General features: G+C 38.9%; 1 protein-coding gene across 1 annotated transcript in view; it reads left to right on the forward strand.

Annotated features, from left to right (window-relative positions):
• The window catches only part of MDN1 (midasin AAA ATPase 1), a 116,998-nt gene that overhangs the window by 16,964 nt on the left and 78,202 nt on the right, over positions 1–21,832 (forward strand). The window contains exons 18-40 of the mRNA XM_087718747.1: positions 300–444; positions 1,740–1,836; positions 3,850–3,963; positions 4,245–4,392; positions 4,543–4,650; positions 5,446–5,597; positions 5,878–6,056; positions 8,183–8,391; positions 10,279–10,425; positions 11,294–11,435; positions 11,845–11,979; positions 12,319–12,448; positions 12,867–13,005; positions 13,237–13,367; positions 13,676–13,811; positions 14,505–14,634; positions 14,893–15,126; positions 16,259–16,456; positions 17,606–17,814; positions 19,341–19,463; positions 20,304–20,501; positions 20,738–20,845; positions 21,246–21,434. Of these exons, the coding sequence (XP_087574873.1) occupies positions 300–444; positions 1,740–1,836; positions 3,850–3,963; positions 4,245–4,392; positions 4,543–4,650; positions 5,446–5,597; positions 5,878–6,056; positions 8,183–8,391; positions 10,279–10,425; positions 11,294–11,435; positions 11,845–11,979; positions 12,319–12,448; positions 12,867–13,005; positions 13,237–13,367; positions 13,676–13,811; positions 14,505–14,634; positions 14,893–15,126; positions 16,259–16,456; positions 17,606–17,814; positions 19,341–19,463; positions 20,304–20,501; positions 20,738–20,845; positions 21,246–21,434 (3,501 nt within the window). The remainder of the gene's footprint in view (positions 1–299; positions 445–1,739; positions 1,837–3,849; positions 3,964–4,244; positions 4,393–4,542; positions 4,651–5,445; positions 5,598–5,877; positions 6,057–8,182; positions 8,392–10,278; positions 10,426–11,293; positions 11,436–11,844; positions 11,980–12,318; positions 12,449–12,866; positions 13,006–13,236; positions 13,368–13,675; positions 13,812–14,504; positions 14,635–14,892; positions 15,127–16,258; positions 16,457–17,605; positions 17,815–19,340; positions 19,464–20,303; positions 20,502–20,737; positions 20,846–21,245; positions 21,435–21,832) is intronic.

Raw genomic sequence — 21,832 nt, forward strand, 5'->3', positions numbered from 1 at the left:
AGATAAAGAGGGAGAAAAAGAGAGGCAGATAGAGAGAGCGGGGGAGAGAGACAGAAAGAAAGAGAGAGACAGAGGAAGAGATAGAGAGGGAGATGCATACAGAGATACGGAGAGATACAGAGAGGGAGAGAGAGACAGTGATACGGAGAGAGGGGGGAGAGATACAGAGGGAGAAAAAGGGGGAGACAGAGAGACATAGAGAGATACAAGAAAGAGAGAGAGATTTCTCTTTGCTTTCCTTCCTTCATTTTGTCTGCTTAAGTGAGCTATGGTAACTTTTTTCTCTGTTTTGTTTTCAGGGCACCCTAGCACAGGCAGTGAAGAAAGGAGAATGGATTCTACTGGATGAGATTAATTTAGCTACAGCGGAGACATTAGAATGTTTAAGTGGCTTACTTGAAGGGTTGTCTGGTTCATTAGTTTTACTAGACAGAGGAGACACAGGTATTTTTTTATAGCATTACATTGTTTACAATGGTTTTTAAGGGTCTGGGGTTATAGTAATATTTTAACCTCTAATGTGGGTGAGATTGTGTTGGAATCTTTGTGTTGCAGTTCACAATTTGAGATACCAGGTCTGTAGGTTTGGATAAAATTTTTGTGAAGAAACCCACTTGTGGTGATGAGTAACTCTAAAGGGGAAGAAAACTACCTGTAGTTAATATGACAACCTTACATTGTTCCATCCAGTACAGAAGTCAATATTTTAATGCTGGTAGGGATAAGGACAACAAGTTGTATTATTTAGTCCTTGTTTATGTACTTCCTTTTCATAACTACTTGGCTGCTGTGGCTTGAGAATGCTGGACTATCTATCTACCCATTTCCCCGTGATTTATCCAAATAAACTCTGTAGTGTTCTCATTCTCAAAATATTGCTTTGAGGTCTCAAAGCAAAATTTTTATAACCGACCAAAAAGTGGCAGCAGATTGATTGGGCAAGCAGGACTGAGATACATGGATAACTCTGTTTGCAGTAGCTGGAGAGAATAAACCTTTTCTTCAGCTAAACTATTTTTATCTTGATTGCTGTAAAGGTCTGGCAAGTTTTTGGATCATCAGATGTTAATGTTTGTATATAAGTGGATGTGTTCATGTGAAGTATTTTCAGCAGAAGGTTGAAGGAAGGCATTAAAATGTAATGCCATCGACCTGCCAATAATTGTCCTAGGAGAGATGTTTTAATTTTTTCAGACAGGTTTATAGAAAGCTTAACTGGAAGAATGATTCATTTTTTTCTCCCATAATTATAGTTTGAATCGATACTGAATTATGAATTTTAGGATAAATTCATTTTTCTCTCAGAAGTTGTCTTAAGAGAATTTAACTTGGCTCCAATCCTCACTTGTGGAAACTTGTTTCTTGGAAAATTATATTTTTCTGTATGTTTCAGATTCAGCTTAGAGTTGCCATCACTATTTTTTCATTTATAAATTGGAAATGAAACTGACTAAATAGTTAGAGACTTGAAATGTGAATGTTTGGCCGCAGTTCTTCGGAAAAATAGTTCATGAGATCAGGAGGCTGGTGTTGTTTTATAGAACGTTGATAGATATTACAGAAACATAAACTTGGGTTATGCAGAATATGAGTAATATGAGGGATGAAGCAACAAAACCAACTATTACCAACTTTTAAGTATACAACACCTGCCCAAGGCTTGCTTGTTAATATGTTTTTCTTTGTTTTCCTGAGGAAAACTGGAATTGAAATTGGATATCTCTGCTTTTTCTTTTTAGAGCCATTGGTACGTGATCCCAATTTTCATTTATTTGCCTGTATGAATCCAGCTACAGATGTTGGAAAAAGAAATCTACCTCCAGGAATACGAAACAGGTAAAAACAGAATAACCAGTTGTACAAAATTAAGTAATTATTCTGAAGCTGATGGTAGTAGAAACTACTATTATTTTCTCTTTATACAGTGTTCTGAAATCCACCTTTGTTCATGAAGCAAAATACAAATATTTTTGAATATCTGAAATATATATTGCATCATACTATAACTGGACCATACTGTTAGCTAATGCACAGGCAAAAAGCGTAACCAGTGTGTGTCTGAAATGCGTAGATGATGCTATTGTACAAACTTTGGGAACTGTAGTTCGGTTTGTTTTGAGTCATCACATTCAGAGCAAGGCTAGAATTGTATAGCGATCCCTTGGGAAATATAAAGGAAAAAACCACTGTTGGGTATCTTCTGATACGTCAGCATTACTAGTAAGCTGCATAGCAGATGGGTGGCTATATATGAGTGAATTTTATGCTTATTTGATCTATCGTAGGCCATATTTTCTGATTTAGCATGGCAAGTAGGAGAACTCTGAGAATTATGTCATTAATGGTGGCTTGCCAAGTGCTTGTTAAGCATTATATTCTATACTTACACTTTGATTTCCCGACTGAGTACTTAGCAGGCTGCACTTGACAGTAGAATTAAATTTAAGCTTATGGAACTGTCTCTGCAGAATTAAAAATTATTTAGCAGCAAAAGACCTGCAAGTTGCTTAGCGAGCTTCACTAATGAAATTCCAGTGCATTATGTTCTATATGTAACCCCACTTGGACTGAATTGCTTGTGGGGCTCAGTGGGTCCTCAGCTTTTTTTCTGTGCCCCCCCAAAAGTACAACACCCATATTCAGCAGCAAAAAAATGTGCGATTTCCTGTCTTTGTTCAATGAAAAATAAATATTTTAAAGCCTTGTAAGCTCAACATAAATCTTTCAGTAAAAATTTTCAATCAACATTTCTGCCAAAATTGAAAGAAAAAAAATCCAAATGATTCCCTCCCAAATGATACCGTTCCACTTCTGTATTTTAAAATGGCTTTTAGCTGTAAGAACATTAAATTTAAATTTTGTTGAGGCAGAAAGTCAAACGCTTTGACTTTTTGCAGCCCATACGACTTCCTGAACAATATAATTGAGGTGAATTGTTTTTATCCAACTTTTGACATTTGATTGAAGTTAGTTTGGGATCTTTTTCTCCACAAAAACAGATACACATATAAGTGAATGCTGTCATTTTATAAAAGCATATTGTGGTATTCAGGGCTTCTCAAATGTTGGCTTGACTTCCTAGATAGCTGTAATCTGGGAACACCAATGATTCTTCCTCTCTTGCCAATCTTCACACCCTATGGTGTACCCTCCCCAGTCTTCATTGCGCCACCGTTGCATGCTCTCTTTGACCCTAGCCATGCCTGCCTCAAACCTACACTCACCCTCTCCAAATCCTTGTCACGTCTCTCTTGCACCATTGGAATCTCAATTGCCATTGTAATTTAAATACTATTTGTATATATGGAGTCGTGTAACGGAGGTTTTGGTTATTTCTCTGTTTTGCAAAGGATTATTTCTGAATGAAAGTCATGTTATACAGTGTCAGGCATTTTAAACTGCCATTGAATTTGAGGTATATACAAGCAAATTATGCAATCCAGGAATGGGCCCTACCTGAGTGCTCATGCTGTGTTTAGGAGCCCTGGTGGCTCAGTGGTTAGAATGCAGTATTGCAAACTAACTCTGCCCATAGTCTGGAGTTCGATCCTGATGGGTTTAAGTTGACTCAGCCTTTCATCCTTTTGAGGTTGGTAAAATGAGGATCTAGATTGTTGGGGGCAATATCCTGACATTTGAAAACCACTTAGAGAGTGCTGTAAAGCAGTATGGAGCAGTATAAAAGTCTTAAGTGCTATTGCTATGTTCCTCTGTGACATGTTAGATCTTGTATTACCATGTAACACTTTTATATTGTGAATGGCAGATTGGTGTTTAGTCTTTAGTTTTAGATTAGTATGACTTGGCATGATGGTACCTTGAACTTTCAAATGTATTGTCACCTTACAGATTTACTGAAATCTACATAGAAGAATTACAGAATGAAGATGATTTATATATTCTTATAATGGATTATCTGAAAGGGCTAAATGTGAGCAAAACCATAGTTCATGGGATCATCAAGTAAGTCAAATGCTGTATATTGGTTTACTCTTTGTACCTATTTCAACAATTATAACAATTCAGAAACCTTGTATTGTAATTTTTGGATCTGTTTTTATTTAGGACTGTTGTGTTAAGGTTTTGTTGGGTGGCTAAGGGTTATGTTACTTTATCCTGGATGCTTTTTGGTGTTCTATGTTGTTTCTGTGAGTCTGAAACATTTGGCAACTTCAAATTTCATGAGGATGTTGATGTCAAGGCCAGAGAAACCAAGTTATTTATCCTTTTCTTTTCATTTGTAGCTTCTATCTGACAGTGAGAAAAGAGTGTGAATCAAAACTGGTGGATGGGACAGGCCGTAAGCCTCATTATAGCCTTCGCACCTTGTGCAGAGCTTTAAAGTTTGCATCATCCAATCCGTGCATCAATATCCAGCGCTCGCTTTATGAGGTGATTATTCTTGTTTTCTTTGGTCCTGAACATTGAGAACTGTAATCGGAAAGCATTCAATATTTTTTCACCTTAACACTTAAAATTATATGAGCATCCCCCTCTCACACCTAACAATAATGCATTTCAATTTTTTGCTTCTTCTTATAGGGCTTTTGCTTGGGTTTTCTTACTCAGCTTGATAGAAACTCTTACCCAGTTGTTCAGCATTTCATATGTCATCATATTTTGTTTGGAAACACAAAATGTCTAAAGCAGGCAAGTATTCCTCGACTAATTGGAATTAATATTTTGCTGTTGTAATGAAGAATATCCTCTCATAGTAAATGCACTGAGCTCTGAAAGCCCGTTTTGAGAATAAAGCACCATTGTTTCAGTGTTTTATCGCAGCTCAAGATAAATGGAGGCATTTTGTTTATATTGTTTCCAAGTGTTCTATTACAGAAAGTGAAAGAAGCTCATTATACTCTTACTTTTCAACCTTCAACCACAAATGTAGGCAAGATTCAATCCATACTGGGTGTTGTGCTCCATCCAAACTATGGAAAAAATGTCCAAAGAGATTATTTTTAAATGTATGTATTGATAGCAAACAAAAATTAGGATGTGGATAACATTTGCTGCTATAGCTAGAGTGTAGATAGCATTCATAAGAGACTACTACCCCAAAAACGTTTATACTGCTAGGATGAACCATTATGCTGAAAGAGTTTTTGAATATCTCTTTTAATTCCAAAGGGAGCCATTTTGTTCTGAGATAAGAATGCAGTGGGTTTTATGCTTTGTTCATAGCCTTACAGTGGAGCTTTAATCTTGTAATTATACTGATTACATCTTGCTTTATTCTATTTACTTGGATTTTCTTGCAATATTTCCTTCCTGTTACATAGGCTCATGAAGAATAGATGTGATTTGAGATTATTATTCATATTATATCTAGGTGGCTAGAATAAAAGTTACGTAGTTCTCATAAGGGGGAAATGCAACACTATGATGTTTTAAGAAGGTCTGTCGATAGCTTAAATTAGTTATATTTTTATGGCCCCATTTTAGTCTTTACCAGAGCCTAAAGGAGGCAAAATGATAAAAGTAGAAGGATACTGGATTTCAGCTGGCGATAACGAACCTACTATTGATGAGACTTATATTCTCACACCTTCAGTCAAACTTAACCTCAAAGATATTGTCCGAGTTGTATCAGCTGGGTACGTTGGATTTAATTCTTCCCTTTTCTGTTCTGTGAAAATAGCTTTCATTTAATTTGACACCTAAAAGTAGCACTGACTTTGTTTAATGCAACATGTTTCTCGATATCAACTTTAGATCTTGTTGGTAGCAATAATATGAAATCATTGTTTGAAAGCTATTTTAAGCAACATATGTAGTAAGACTGTGAAAACAATTAAACATAGAGGAATTTTTCTATAAAGTTCTTGGCGACTGTAAAATCTTATCTCTAACTTTATGATCTGCTAATTCTTCAAGGACATACCCTGTTCTGATTCAGGGAGATACTTCCGTTGGTAAAACCAGCTTAATCAGATGGTTGGCTGCTGCAAGTGGAAATCACTGTGTTCGGATTAATAACCATGAGCATACTGACATTCAGGAGTATATAGGCTGTTACACATCAGATATATCTGGAAAGCTGATATTTAAGGAAGGTAGGACTTTGGCTGCTCTGCAAATTTCTTAGCCATTCTTTTTTTTTTCCAGCAAGGGTTATATTGAATGTTATCTCAAAGATTGCAAAACTCTTATTATTTGTACTATTATTATTTATACCCCTGTTGTACTCCGTGGCACGACAAAACCGCGCTTGTCAAAATAGCGGTGATAAAACTGCGTCACTAAAGCCACGACGTCATCACCGCGCGACAACAGTGCGGTGACAACAGCGCGGCGACTGAAGGGCGCTTTAAAACAGCGCGGCGGCAGAAAGCCGATTTAAATTAAGGTAAGGGTTAGGATTAGGTTTAGGGGTTTGCTTTAGGGTTAGGTTTAGGGTTAGGTTTAGGGTGCTGAGTGCTTCGGAAGGCGCGGATTTGCCCTCCGCGGTTATGTCATCGCGGTAGGGTCGCGTTTTTCCTTAGCACTTCGGATGGCGCGGATTTGCCCTCCACACTTATGTCGGCGCGGATAAGGGCTTCGCGGTTTTGTGGTGGAACCGTTGTACTCTACAGGATTAATGAAGTTGTTTTTGCTTTACCATTACTTTTAGAGCATGGATGCTAGCTCATGCTTAGTGAAAACTGTTCTGTTCTATGAAAAGTGATCTGTTCCTGAAAATAAATGCATTCTGCTGGCAGATAGGCTTGCAAATTGGCTGTTAGACTGGAAAGAAAAAATGGGAACAGGAAGGATTTTGCAGATACGCATTTCAAATATTCAGTTCAAAAGTGATTCAGTAAAATTATCCCTTTGAAATGAATCTTCAAGTGCGTGGTCAATATATCAGACTGGGTGCTTACAAATTGGCATGCACAACTATTTCTTTCAAATTAAACTTGACACATCAATCTAGTTTAGTAATTCAGATAACCTTTGTATATAGTTGTTAATTCATTAAATCAAATCGGTGATTTATACTGATTATTTGGGTGTTGCACAACCAACTAATAGTAAGTTGCTTCCAGTGAGCTTCTGCAGATCTGAGCTGTGTTACTGCAACAGCTTTTTGCTCATTTCTCCTTGTTTGTACTCTTGCAACGATTAAGGTAGCCAGTAATAGTGTGATACTTTTCAGCAGGCAGCAGATGTTAGAATCCAGAGAATGGCAATAATATGATAGGTGAGTTCGAAAGGGTATAAAGTGCATTTCTACTTAAAAATAAGCCACTACAGATTCATGGGATGCTACTTTTAGGTTGCAATTTCTGGGGTTACAGTTTTTTTCTTTCTTTCTTTCTTGACATTATTAGAAAATCAATTGAGTTCCATTAAAATTACTCTCATGAGGCTGTGGAGTGGTTTAGTTGGTACTAATAAATTGTTGAAGTGGATTGTTCTATTTTTACAGAGTAACTGATATTTGGATTTGTATGCAAAGTAACTGCAAGAGGAAATGAACTTACTCTCTGTGATCTTAGAAGGCAGGGCCAGAATCAGGAGATTAAAATTTATAAGGAAATAGTTTTAGACTATACATCAGGAAGAATTTCTTAATTACAAGCTGTCCCCATTAGAGCAAACTCTACACAAAGTGATGAATTCTCTTGTATTGGAGAGCTTGAAACGGGTGAATAGTCAATCTGTCATAGGATTGATGGACTGATTAATATCAGGTTTATATGCTACTCTAGGCATGTCTGACTCTGAGTGTATAACAGGTCTGCATTAGTGATAAGATAAAAACAACAACCAAGGACAAAAAGGTACAGTAGTAATTATTCAATCCACCTTAACACTTATACCTATTCACTCTTCAGAAAAACAACCTTCAAACTCTAAAGGCTACTGAAAGAACCATCATGTATTATGGAGGCAAAGTGTTCCAGTGGATACTCCATCTAAGCAACTTTTAAGATGGATGGACTTCAAATTCCAGAATTTTCCAGCCAGCATGAATGGGGAATTCTGGGAGTTCAAGTTCACCTATCATAAAGTTGTTGAGGTTAAGAAACACTGCTCTAGTGAATACTGCACTGGATAGGGTGTTGAACTTGATGTCTTCTAAAGTCCCTTCCCACTCTGATTCTTTGATTCCCCCCCAAAAAAGATTTTTTCACTGCTTCTCATTGCAGAGTGTAAATAAAATACACACACATACTGTTTGGTAATTGCTTTAAAGGTGTCCTCATTGATGCCATGCGAAAGGGATACTGGGTTATCTTAGATGAACTGAACTTGGCACCTACCGACGTTTTAGAGGCACTGAACAGATTGTTAGATGACAACAGAGAGCTGTTCATTACGGAGACTCAAGAAACCATCAAAGCTCATCCACGATTCATGCTGTTTGCAACCCAGAATCCTCCAGGCCTCTATGGAGGCAGGAAGGTTTGTTGACTGTCCTGAGATCATTAATTCTTCATGTTTCTGTACTTACTATGATATATAGCATATAAATACCAAGCATGTGACAATAGCTGTCCCCTTTTTGTGACCAAATTAGCATTTTATACCCTGAAAATTTATATGTGTATACACATACACACACACTTACATATATGTATATATGCATGCATGTAATATATACATATTAAAATACCTTCCAAGTGAGGTCTGGGTATTTTTGTGACCACAGGTTGCTGAGGAATGAGAGTGATAAGACAGTATATTGAAATATGTTAACAAAGGGAACAGACCATATAAAAAGCACTGCTGCCAATCCTGTTTCTATTTTACTGCTTGTAAATCTTTAATAAGACCAGACTTGATGTTGAGAATAGCTGGAAAGTATCTGAGAAAAGATTTTTTTACTGGTATTTGTGTAACCATTTTAACACGTACTGACCAATGAGAGTTATTCCAATAGCTAGTTGAAGAATGCCAATGTAAAAGTCCCATGAATTGAGTTGCTTATCATGACACATTTTCATGTGGAAGCTACTGTGAAGTTAGAACACATGGCTGAGATTTCTTAAGGTGCAAGATTCTAACAAATACAGTATTTCTTTTGTTTTTTAATCTGATGCATGTGGTTTTCATTCCAATTATATATTGGGGTATTCCATGATTGCTTAGAGAAGCCTGTAATCATTAATAACTTTGCAAATACACTTCTCTAATTAAACACTGAAATCACTACCAGTATGATAAAGACAATACAGACAGAAAACCTTAAATTGATTTTCTAAATTAAGCGTGACAAGAGCATGTTCCTGATCTGAGAGAACTGCCCGATCTATAAGTATTTGTTTGTTTGTTTTATTGGTCTTGTTTCAAAGGTTCAAAGGTTTCAAAGGTTTATTTCACTTGTATGCTGCCCTATTCCCGAAGGGACTCAGGGCGGCTAACAAACCGGGGGGGGGGGGGGGGATAGTACAAAACAAAAAAACAGAGGACAAGCAACAAAATACAAAAAACAATTTAAAAACAATCAACAGCCACACAATTCGAGCGGGGATGGGAACTCATCAGCCCCAGGCCTGCCGGAACAGCCAGGTTTTAACGGCTTTGCGGAAAGCCTGAAGGGTGGTGAGGGTCCAGATCTCCACGGGGAGCTCGTTCCAGAGGGCCGGAGCAGCCACAGAGAAGGCCCTCCTCCAAGTGGTTGCCAATCGACATTGGCCGGCGGATGGAATTAGGAGGAGGCCTAGTCTGTGGGATCTAATAGGTCTTTGGGAGGTAATTGGCAGCAGGTGGTCTCTCAAGTACCCAGGTCCAATACCATGAAGGGCTTTATAAGTTGCGACTAGCACCTTGAAGCGTATCCGGAGGCCGATAGGTAGCCAGTGCAGCTCGCGGAGGATAGGTGTAACGTGGGTGTACCGGGGCGCACCCACGATCGCTCGCGCGGCTGCATTCTGGACAAGCTGAAGCCTCCGAATGCTCTTCAGGGGCTGCCCCATGTAGAGCGAGGTCTTGTATGCCGCCCACTCCCGAAGGACTCCGGGCAACATTTGTAACATAGGTTTATATTTCTGGACAGCTCCTTTCCATGTTTATTAACAGTTTGCTGAATACATTCATATGCTTTAATCTCAGTATATTTATTGCACTTTTGCTATAACATAAAAGAAGCACATATATAAGGTATGCATTGTCTTAACTTCCATAGAATGGATATTTCACCATGAATTCGAAATCTTTCATAGACAAAAAAATAACTGCTGATCTTCTTTGAACGATTGTTGATAGACATAAAGAACAAACGCTTTATTTTATTTTTTACTGATAGGAGTTCCAGGGGCACTGTTTCAATTAAAATCTTTTTTTTTATAGATTTTATCTAGAGCCTTCAGAAATAGATTTGTGGAGCTGCATTTTGATGAGTTACCCAGTACAGAATTGGAAAACATTTTGCACAAAAGATGCCAGCTTCCACCTTCTTACTGTAGCAAACTGATCAAAGTCATGCTGGAACTACAGGTATTGCTAATTATTATTATTGCTAATTACTGTTCTGTCTTCTTAAGCTAACAGAGTAGGCTGAATTGAATTTCAAGTACATCTTTTCCAAGGAGGAAAACTGTCTGATGGACAGTTATATAAATGTGAGAAATAAATTTGGTTAGACAGGGAAGAGAAGAGAATGCACTCTTCTCCCCTCTCATCCATTTCACATTTGTTTGGTATGCTTCAGCTTGTGGTAGGCCCAGTTTGTGGGGGATTTATTTTCTTGTCATTTTCCCTGTTCAATGACACCCTTAAACTATATTAGATTTTTGGGCTCAGCCACTAAATGAAACCAAAGGAAACAACTGCTTGTGCTACTATCTAGATCACATGATCTCTGCCTTTCCTGAGTAGTAGGAGATAAAGTAACACTCTCTTGTAAGCTTCTAGGACAACATTTTTGGGCACCAGGGCCAGTTCCATAGAGATATTTTTCCCGTGGACTGGAGGGGTTGTGGTTTTGCTTGTTGCCTGCATCCCTCAGATGGGGCTTTGCTTGTTTGCGCGGCCCAGTTTCTGACATTCCCCAGACCCTTGCTCTTGGATATCTATTAAAAAGAACCTTTAGCAGATGGTCCAAAATCCCATTTGAGCAGCTGTTTCTCACAGATCTCATACAGGGTATCTGCATCTTACTTAGGAGTTCCTCGTTGCCCATAATGAGAATTCCAGTGAATAGCTGCTAAGACACACTGGGCAAAAGAGGCCTTTAAATTGAGCCAATAGGCCAATCTGGGGAATGTGGCGGGAAGGATAAGGTACTCCAAGGCATCTGAAGAAATGATTGTGGGCACATAATACAATATTGGATAGAGAGCTCTTGCTTTGTTGGTTTCTTTAGTCTTATCGCAGAGGTTCGTCAGTGTTTGCAGGCAAGCATGGCTTCATTACTCTCCGTGACCTGTTTCGCTGGGCAGAAAGGTACCGATTAGCAGAACAGACAGTGAAAGACTATGACTGGCTTCAACATTTAGCTAATGATGGTGAGACTTCCCTCCTCTTTACAGTTCTCTGTCTGTCTGTCTCTCTCTCTCTCACTCACTCCCTCTCTCTCCCTCTCTCTCTTATTTGGTAAACAAAATATCAAAAGCCACTATGTATTTATTTATTACATTTTTCTCCCACCTTTCTTATTTTATAAAAACTTCAGGCAGCAAACGTACATAATTCTCTTTCCTTCCAATTTTCCCCACAGTAACAACTCTTGCGAGATGGGTTGGGTTTGAAAAAAAGTGGCTGGCCCAAAGTCACCCAACTGATTTTCATGGCCAAGGCAGGACTAGAACTCAGCCTTCCGATTTCTGGGCCAGCACCTTAACCACTACTCCAAACAGCCTGTCTCTCTCTCTTTTTTAAAAAAAGTAATCATTATCCTTATGTCTTTATTCTTAGGATTTATGCTTTTGGCAGGAAGAGTCAGAAAGCAAGAAGAAGTGGACATTATTCAAACTGTCATTGAAAAATATTTTAAAAGAAAATTGGATCCCCAGTATCTCTTCTCAGAAGAAAGTGTGAAAAAACAGCTAGGTCAGCTTGCAGAATTGATTCTTGGTTATTCAATAATTTACATACTGAAATATATAGGCTAATGTTGCAGATAGCAATTTTGCCCTTCCTTTGATGCAATTAATAATCGGTCACAAAGAAATGCAGTGATCTTGTCACAAGGGAAATTCAAGTTTGTAATAATGGATTTTAATTACCATTGTGATTACAGTGGACATTTTAATATAAATTTCCTAAATGGGAATTAGTATTTTATTTTCAGACTCAGGATTTATTAGAATAATTTAATGCTTGGTTGGTGTTCCTTCATTTCTAGTTTCTTGCTCTGTTTATTTCTATTTAAAATCTCCTTTGCATCAGCTGCTGGGCTACCTAGAATGGATGAGGAATTCAATCACATTGTATGGACTCAAGGAATGAGGAGACTTGCAGTCTTGGCAGGCCGAGCTTTGGAGTTTGGCGAACCCGTACTATTGGTTGGAGATACAGGGTAAATTATTCTCTTTGCTAATCTCAGTTTTGAACTGAGCCACAGAGCATAAGACCGCATGTGGGAAACAGAAGGCTACCTAGTTGTCGGTGGCTCTTGATTTATTTTATTTCTATTTTTATTGGCTTTTAAATGTTAAAAAAATGGCAGCATGGCTTTGTGCTTTGAAGGTGGAAGAACATGAAATAGCTTGTAAAATAAGATTTAAGATAGGAGTAAAAAAAAAAAATCTTTGAAGAACCTGCAACTCAAAACCTGATGTGCCTTCTCCCATTGCATTCTTGCCCTGTTCTTCCCTGTGAAGTGGCGCTATTCACTTTGACGTTCAGTCTCCACCCTAATGGCCACTAGCCATCATATCAACCACTAAGATGACAAGAAGCCTAATGAAATTGTCTTTACCAACTTTCCTATGCAGGTGTGGCAAAACAACTATTTGTCAGATCTTTGCAGCTGTAGCAAATCAGAAGTTGTATTCTGTGAACTGCCATTTGCACATGGAGACATCAGACTTCCTGGGAGGACTACGGCCAGTTAGACAGCATTCAAAGGATAAGGTCAGTTGGTTACAACAGGGGTCTCCGTCCTTGACAATTTTAAGACTTGTGGACTTCAACTCCCAGAGTTCCTCAGCTAGATTTGCTGGCTGAGGAATTCTGGGAATTGAAGTGCACAAGTCTTAAACTTGCCAAGGTTGGAGACTGCTGGGCTATAAGACGCTGAGTACAACTAAGAACTTAACTCCAATGTTTGTGTTAAATCTCCTTTCTCCTTTTTTTTCCTAATAGGATGAAGTTGACAGTTCTAGGCTCTTCGAATGGCATGATGGAGCTCTTGTTCTAGCAATGAGAGAGGACGGCTTTTTTCTCATGGATGAGATTTCATTAGCAGACGATTCTGTGCTAGAAAGACTTAATAGGTACGTGCCTGAAAACGGGACATTTCAATCTTGCTTTTCTTGATATGTTCATCACTAATGCAGATTTAATACTGCAATGTCGTATTCCAGCTTCTTCTGATTGATAAGATTATCAAATCTTGCTTATTTATTAGGCTTGTGCTTCTGTTTTGTTCTGTTTTGCTTTATTGGCAAGGGGCTAGGATTTATAGTTTCTTGGAAAAATATTGAATGTATACCATAATTAGCTGGTTAACTTTAAGGTGCCACAAATTTCCCCACTGTGTCTAGTGCAGTACAGTAATTCAGCCATCCTTCTTTTCTTCTAGCGTCCTGGAAACTGAAAAAACACTGGTGATCGCAGAGAAGGCTAGCGAGGACAGCGAAATTGAGCTGCTGACCGCTGGAAAGAAATTTCGTATTTTAGCTACAATGAATCCTGGGGGCGACTTTGGGAAGAAAGAGGTAATGAGGGCTAGTTTAGCTCTGTGTTACGATTGCCATCATGCCAATTGCATGTTGTGATGTTACAATTTAAAGAATTGCTTATGCTTTATTGCATGTGTGATATCGACATGGTTGTCAGAACCAACAAAGTATGGGTTCCACCACAAATCCGTGAAGCCCTTATCCGCGGAGACATAAGCGTGAAGACTAATTCGCGCCGTTCTAAGCGCTAAGGAAAAACGCGACCCTACCGCAATGACATAATCGCGGAGGGCAAATCCGCGCATTCCCAAGCACTCAGTACCCTAAACCTAACCCTAAACCTAACCCTAAACCTAACCGTAACCCTCAACCTAACCCTAAAACAAACCCTAAAACAAACCCCTAAACCTAATCCTAACTTTTACCTTAATTGAAATCGGCTTTCTGCCACGGCGCCGTTTTAAAGCGCCCTTCTGTTGCCGCGCTGTTGTCGCGGCAGTGATGATGTGCGGTGATGACGTCGCGGCTTTAGCGACGCGCTTATGTCTCCGCGGATAAGGGCTTCGCAGTTTTGTCGTGCCACGCAAAGTATGTTGATCCCTTCTCTCTCTCTCTCTGTCTTTTTTTTTTAAAAAAAAATCAGTCATTTCTTTTAAGAGTCTTTCTGACAATAAGCTAATGAACTATAGCTGTAATATGCTAACTTCAGCTACATTTTCTTGCCTACAGCTATCGCCTGCCCTGCGTAATCGGTTTACTGAAATATGGTGTCCGCAAAGTAATAGCCGTGAGGATTTAATGCAAATCGTTAAGCACAATCTTTATCCAGGCCTCTGCCTATCCACAAAAAATGAAGAAGGTAAATCTCACCAAAAAAATGCTTAATCCCCAATCTTAAGGGAGCTAGTTTTCAACAAACGACTAGACCCTTGCGTTTTTGCTAAGAAATGTTTTGACTGTATTTTATAGGCATTTAAACTTTTCAGCCCTTTATCTTTGTCTTTCCATATTAGTTTTCTGGTTATTGGCTTGTGTTTTTTTTAAGTACCCTTTTTCCTGTATGTATTTACGGTATATCATTCTTGTATTTTCATCTTTCCCTTCCTGGTTGTCATAGGAATGGATATAGCGAAACTCATGATGGATTTCATAGATTGGCTGAGTAATCAAGAGTTTGGGCATAATTGTATTCTCAGCATCCGGAATATTTTGTCCTGGGTCAATTTCATGAATGTTATGGCACAAGACAGACTGCTTGGTGGTCCAGAGGAACACCAGTTCTTCTGCGTTTCTCCAGTGCTGACCTTCGTCCATGCTGCATGTCTCGTATATATTGATGGTATTGGCTCAGGTAAACCTCCTGGCTTTTCCTTCATGGCATAATGGAGTGGAGACAGCTTGCCTTAGTTGAACACTTTCTTGACTTGAAACTAGTAAATTGGGACAACTGTACAGGTAGTCCTTGACTTACAATAGTTTAGTGACCAAAGTTACACTGGCACTGACGTTATCCACACTTAGACTGTTGCAACAACCCCATGGTCATGCGATTTACATTTGAATGCTTGACAACTGACTCAGATTTATGACGGTTGCAGTGTCCCCCCGAGTCATGTGATTCTCTTTTGTGACCACCTGACAAGCAAAGTCAACGGGGAAGCCAGATTTACCTAACAACCGTGTTACTAATTTAAAAACTGCAGCGACTCACTTAACAAATGTGCCAAAAATTGTAAAAATGGGATAAAACTCACTTAACAAAGTTCTCACTTAGCAACATAAATTCTGGGCTCAGTTGTGGTCATAAGTCGAGGACTACCTGTATATGTACTAATAGGGCTGACACGTCTAAACAAATTATTATGCATGGGATATGTTTGTGGAAGTGTGAATACTGCATAGAGTCAGAATCATTGTATGTGTCTAGGTGCACAAATTATTATGCATGGGATATGTTTGTGGAAGTGTGAATACTGCATAGAGTCAGAATCATTGTATGTGTCTAGGTGCAGAATACAAAGGAAGGAGTTGGGTGGCTCTGTAACATGCAGTCATAAGTAGATCAGTGAGGTGGTTGGAAGGTCGGGTGCTGGGGAAGAATCCTTTGCAGTAGACATTATCTGGATGATCTAAACTGAAATACCATAACTTATTAGTAGAGTAGAGGTGGGCGTCATTAGTATTGCCTGCCCACTTTATGGAACAAACTTCCATTGGAGCTTAGGTGAGTTTCTATATTGAAATGCTTTTGCCTGACCGAGGACATATTTGTCCACATGTTTCCTTGTCCTTAAGATTCTATGAATGATACATCATTATAATTTTAAATTGCTGAGTGTTTTGGTTTTTACAAGTTTACTATGAATCTATTTTAGTTGTAGGCATAGGACTGGTTTTAAAAAGCATTCATATTTTTCAGTAACGCTCAGTTTAAAATGTTGTATAAACTCTCTCTCACTGATTCCATTTTTTTTAAAATGTAGGCACAATGTCCTGTTCTTCTGGTTCGACCGCTCTGGCTCGTGAAAAATGTCTGAATTATTTACGTAGAAAAATTTCTCAAATTGTGCGACTCAGCGATGATCAGAGGATTGAACTGAGAATGTACGATCTGGAAAGAGAAAGGGAAATGGCTTGGATGGAGAGTTATGTTGGGATCCATCCATTTTATATACCAAGAGGCAAGAATCTGTTTTTACAAATTTACTGACTTGACAGCGGACTGTATGAAATGACAAGCTCTTGTTTAGACATAGAGAAAAAATGTTGTGGAAAGGTCCTCTCAGTTGTCTAGGTTGTTGTTGTGGGAAAAATAGGGGGAAGAAGGAATATAATGTACATTCACCATCCTGAATTACCTATAAAGTAATGAAGACAAGATGAAGGAAGGAAGGAAGGAAGGAAGGAAGGAAGGAAGGAAGGAAGGAAGGAAGGAAGGAAGGAAGGAACATTTGCACGATTCTCTATGTAAAAATATACCTCCTCTGCAAATTAGAAGATAAAATGTCAAGAAGAATGCTTTTAGCTTTCTCTTTGGGGTGCTGGTTTTCAATATGCATGGCATTATGGGTGAATTAATGAGAGAATGTTCAAACATTTGATTCTCCTATCTGTAATAATAAATGTTCTTTGATTTTCAGGAATTTCATTGTTGCTTTATGTAGTTAATGACTACTAGTTTAGTTTAGTTTAGTTTTATTGATTTTGTATGCCGCCCACTCCCGAAGGACTCCGGGCGGCTTACAATAAAACAAGGGAGGGGGATGATACACAAAACAACATATTAAAATATACAACAGTCACAATTTCCGAGGGACTGGATATTTCGAGAGCCCCTCGGCCTGCTGGAGCAGCCAGGACTTAACAGCTTTGCGGAAGGCCAGGAGGCTAGTAAGGGTCCGGATCTCTACGGGGAGATCGTTCCAGAGGGCTGGAGCTGCGACAGAGAAGGCTCTCCCCCGGGGAGTCGCCAGCCGACATTGGCTGGCAGATGGGATCCGGAGGAGACCTAACCTGTGTGATCTAATCGGTCTATGGGAGGTGATCAGCAGGAGGCAGTCGATATATACTAGTCACATATAAGGTGAGGGAATCTTAAGTAGAGGAAATAGATCTTGAAGTCTCAGGAAACTCCAAAATTCCCCCCCTGAGAACGGAGCTTTCTCAATGGATACAGCTAAAAGGTCAAATGGAATAAAAATCAGGGATGGTGGGAAATAGAACAGAATATCCTAGAGAAGGGCATGATTGATTATTTGAAATGTTGAACAGGAGTTTTCCATCTGTCGCTTTGTCATTATTTTGGTCTGTCATCTTTGTTTTTACCGCAGGCCCACTTTACCAGAAGAACAATCTGGAGGACTATGCTCTAAACGCAGGGACCACTTCAATGAACGCCCAGCGGTTGTTGCGAGCCTTGCAGCTAAGCAAACCTGTTCTCTTGGAAGGCTCTCCAGGGGTTGGGAAGACGAGCTTAGTGGCTGCCCTGGCCAAGGCTTCAGGAAATTGCCTCAGTCGGATCAATCTCTCTGAACAAACAGTAGGTAGACAGCTGTGGTGTAGCTTGGCATTTCTGACCATGAAAAAAAAAACCTTTTACTAATGTCAAGAGTTCTCTTAAGACTTGAAATGCTGCTCACTGAAGAAGGAAACTTAGAAACATGTTAAGTAAATGAATGATATTCCTGCTTTAGAGCAATAGCAATAGCAGTTAGACTTATATACCGCTTCATAGGGCTTTCAGCCCTCTCTAAGCGGTTTACAGAGCCAGCATATTGCTCCCAACAACAATCCGGGTCCTCATTTTACCCACCTCAGAAGGATGGAAGGATGAGTCAACCTTGAGCCGGTGAGATTTGAACAGCCGAACTGCAGAACTGCAGTCAGCTGAAGTAGCCTGCAGTGCTGCATTTAACCACTGCGCCACCTCGGCTTTTATCTAGCATTTTGGATCTTTTGGCTCCTGGGGAAAAATAATCTCATCTTCACAATTTCCCCAGAGTTTTCTGTTTTCTTTTCACATGCACAATAGACTCTGCTCTGCTCTGCTCAGCTTTTCGGAAACAATTATTTGAAATATTCTATATTATAATGATACAATTATTAATCTCACTGAGGCCAGGGTGCTTTTTTTCATATCTTAGCCTAAATATCCTGCTATGCCATAACAATAACAACAAAAATAGACTTACAATAAAGAGTGAGACAGGAGCTTTGAATGGAAAGCCAGATATATCAAGTATTGTAAGCTGCAGATATCCTTACTTACCATTATGGCTATTTATCAGTGCTTCTTATATTCTTTACCAGAAGTTGTAGGAACTGTGGATGTTCAGCAAAGTTGTCCAACTTTTTTTTTCCATCTCAAAACTGTTCCTAGCATTTGAGTGGCATGCTAAGGATCACATTCCCAAAGTAGAGGATTAAATCAGGACATAATTTAAATTTTTTTATTTGATCTAGTGTCTTAAGGTGCTGGCCTAGAAACCAGAAGACTGGATTTCTAATCCTGCTTTAAGCATGAAAGCCAGCTGTGTGACTTAGGGCCAATTACTGTCTCTCTTAGCCTAAGCTATCTCACATTGTTCTGAAGAAAATAAGAGGAAGGAGTATTAAATAGTAGAGTAGAGTTACTTAAAATGTAACAAAGGGATAAAAATCAAATCATTGAGTTTTTAAAAAAATAATTGGACTTGGCACAATTTCTCTCCAATGTTTAATTATCACAGTCTTAAAAATTACAAGTGGGTAACAACATTTTGAAGTTTCTGGACATTGCAGCCAAGGTACATGGAGTCTCCCAAAGTGTTAGTTGCAATGTCCAGAAACTTTAAAATGTTGTGAAAACATATGCAAAGTCAGCTAGACTGGAATACTGGTGCGTTTATGTGTGCATGGTATTCACCGATTGAAAAAAATCCCTAGATTAATTTTTTTTTTGCTCCAATACAGAATTACTGATTACTTTTTGTTTGTCTCAAAATGTTGCATGCCTGGATGGATTTTTAAAAAAATTGCCACCATTTCATATTTGTAAAGCTTGCCATCTCTCTTCTTGTTAATCAGGATATAACAGATTTGTTTGGCACAGACCTGCCTGTTGAAGGAGGCAAAGGTGGGGAATTTGCCTGGCGTGATGGACCATTGCTTGCAGCACTGAAAGCAGGACACTGGATTGTATTAGATGAAGTGAGTACAGCTTCCGTTTATATAGAGAGTGTAGAGTGATGGTCTTTCCCCATATATTGTTAAGGCTCTCTAATGGAGAGTGGGAGATCGTCCTATCACGTGACACTGCTACATGGAAGGAACTTGGAGTATTAGCAATAGCAATAGCAGACTTATATACCGCTTCATAGGGCTTTCAGCCCTCTCTAAGCGGTTTACAGAGTCAGCATATCGCCCCCACAGTCTGGGTCCTCATTTCACCCACCTCGGAAGGATGGAAGGCTGAGTCAACCTTGAGCAGGTGAGATTAGAACCGCTGAACTGCAGATAACAGTCAGCTGAAGTGGCCTGCAGTACTGCACCCTAACCACTGCGCCACCTCGGCTCTTATTACATGCACACCCACACCCCAGATGTAATAGGACATACAGAAACCATTGGAAATGAATGTCCTGCAAATTACCGCATTCCATGCCATGTATGGCTTTAAAAGTGATAACCAGCATTTTTCATTGCACCTGGAAATCTACAGGGAGCCAGTTAGCTATGCAGTGGTGGTGTTCCTGCTGCATCCAGGGGCATCCACATCACATCATTGTCAGTGAATTGGACAGATCCAAGCGAAAGTTTTGGATGAAGTCAAAATGTTGGAAGATTTTATTTGTCTTTATTTTAAGCCCACGTTTATTACCGTATAAGTAACTCAAGGTGGTAAACATACTCCTTCCTCTTTCTGTTTTCCCCCCAACAACAACCCTGTAAGGTGGGTTGCGCTGGTCCAAAGTAAATTCATATTGTATGATTTTTTTAAAAAAAAAAGAAGGCAAATGTAACCTTTTTATGTTGATATGTCTTAAATAGCTGAACTTGGCTTCTCAGTCAGTGTTAGAAGGCCTGAATGCCTGTTTTGACCACCGGGCGGAGATTTATGTACCTGAATTGGGGATGACTTTTCATGTTCAACACAAGATGACAAAGATCTTCGGATGCCAGAATCCCTACAAGCAAGGAGGTGGCAGAAAAGGATTACCTAAGTCATTTTTGAACAGATTCACACAGGCAAGTTCGTAATTTCTTCCACCGTCCCTTTTGTTTTAACATTTCTTTTAAAACGAATACACCATCTAGATAAACTTGAATGCTAAATTTTTGCTGTCTTTGTGGTAAGGTGTTTTTATTTAAATATATTGACGGAAGTCTTTGTTAAATTCAGCATTGCCAAAGCAATTATATCTTTAGAATACATGTGTCTTCTGTATATAATAATACTTCCCCCCCCCTTAAAAATGGCACAGGTTTATATAGACCCACTTTCTGCATCAGATATGGAATACATCGGGAATACTCTTTTTCCAGCCATTGACAACGAAATAATTGAGAAGATGGTTGAATTCAACAACAAGGTAAATATAATGCCTCCAACTGTGATAAGATAAATAGCAATAGCACATAGACTTATATACTGCTTTGTAGTGCTTTAGAGCCCTCCCTAAGCGAATTACAGAATCTGCATATGGCCCCCAACAATTTGGATCTTCATTTTACTGATCTCAGAGGGATGGAAATCTGAGTCAACTTTAAGCTGGACAGGATTGAACTCCTGAGTATGGGCAGAGTTAGCCGGCAATACTGCATTCTAATCACTGCACCCGCATGGCTCCTTGATTGAGGGATAAATAACAAGATTTTAAATTGAGATTCTTTATGTGTTAAGTGTAATGCTGGGGTATGGCTTTCTAATATAGTTTGAAGTACTAAATCATATTGGTATTCATAATCTTTTGCATTGGTACTTTTATTTAGATTGATCAAGAAATTACAATCGAGAAGAAATGGGGACATAAAGGTGCACCTTGGGAATTTAACTTGCGTGATCTTTTCCGATGGTGTCAGCTAATGCTTAAAGACCAGTCACCTGAGACTTATGACCCTGGCAAACACATGTTTTTGATCTACGGAGAAAGAATGAGAACAAAAACAGACAGAGAAAGGGTAAAGAGCAGAGAGAGTTTATTTGCTTACTTTAGGATTTTGCTTTAATGTCTTGTATATCTGAATTTGCCGTACTGTGTTCAATTGTAGAATTTAAAATGATTTTTGTTTAGACATCCTTTTTTTTCTCCCAAGCATGAATTTAATTATATGTATTGGTGCATTGGGTACACCATAGAAAGAACGTACAGCATCTATTTCTCAAGCTGGTGCTATTGGAGCAATTCCAGGATTCCTAGGTAGAATGGCTAATACTGACTTGAAACTGAGATCTGAATCTTCCTAAGAAATCTATGGCTGTTTGGTGGTTTTTATGGTTCTGTCTTATGAGAAATGCTGTTCAATACCTATATGAAATCTGTTGGGGAAAGTCATCTAGAGCTTTAGAACTAGATGCC

This window comes from Thamnophis sirtalis, unplaced genomic scaffold (assembly GCF_051295495.1).
Source record: "Thamnophis sirtalis isolate CommonGarterSnake01/CBP01778 unplaced genomic scaffold, rThaSir2_p1.2 scaffold_6, whole genome shotgun sequence".
Taxonomy (NCBI): domain Eukaryota; kingdom Metazoa; phylum Chordata; class Lepidosauria; order Squamata; family Natricidae; genus Thamnophis; species Thamnophis sirtalis.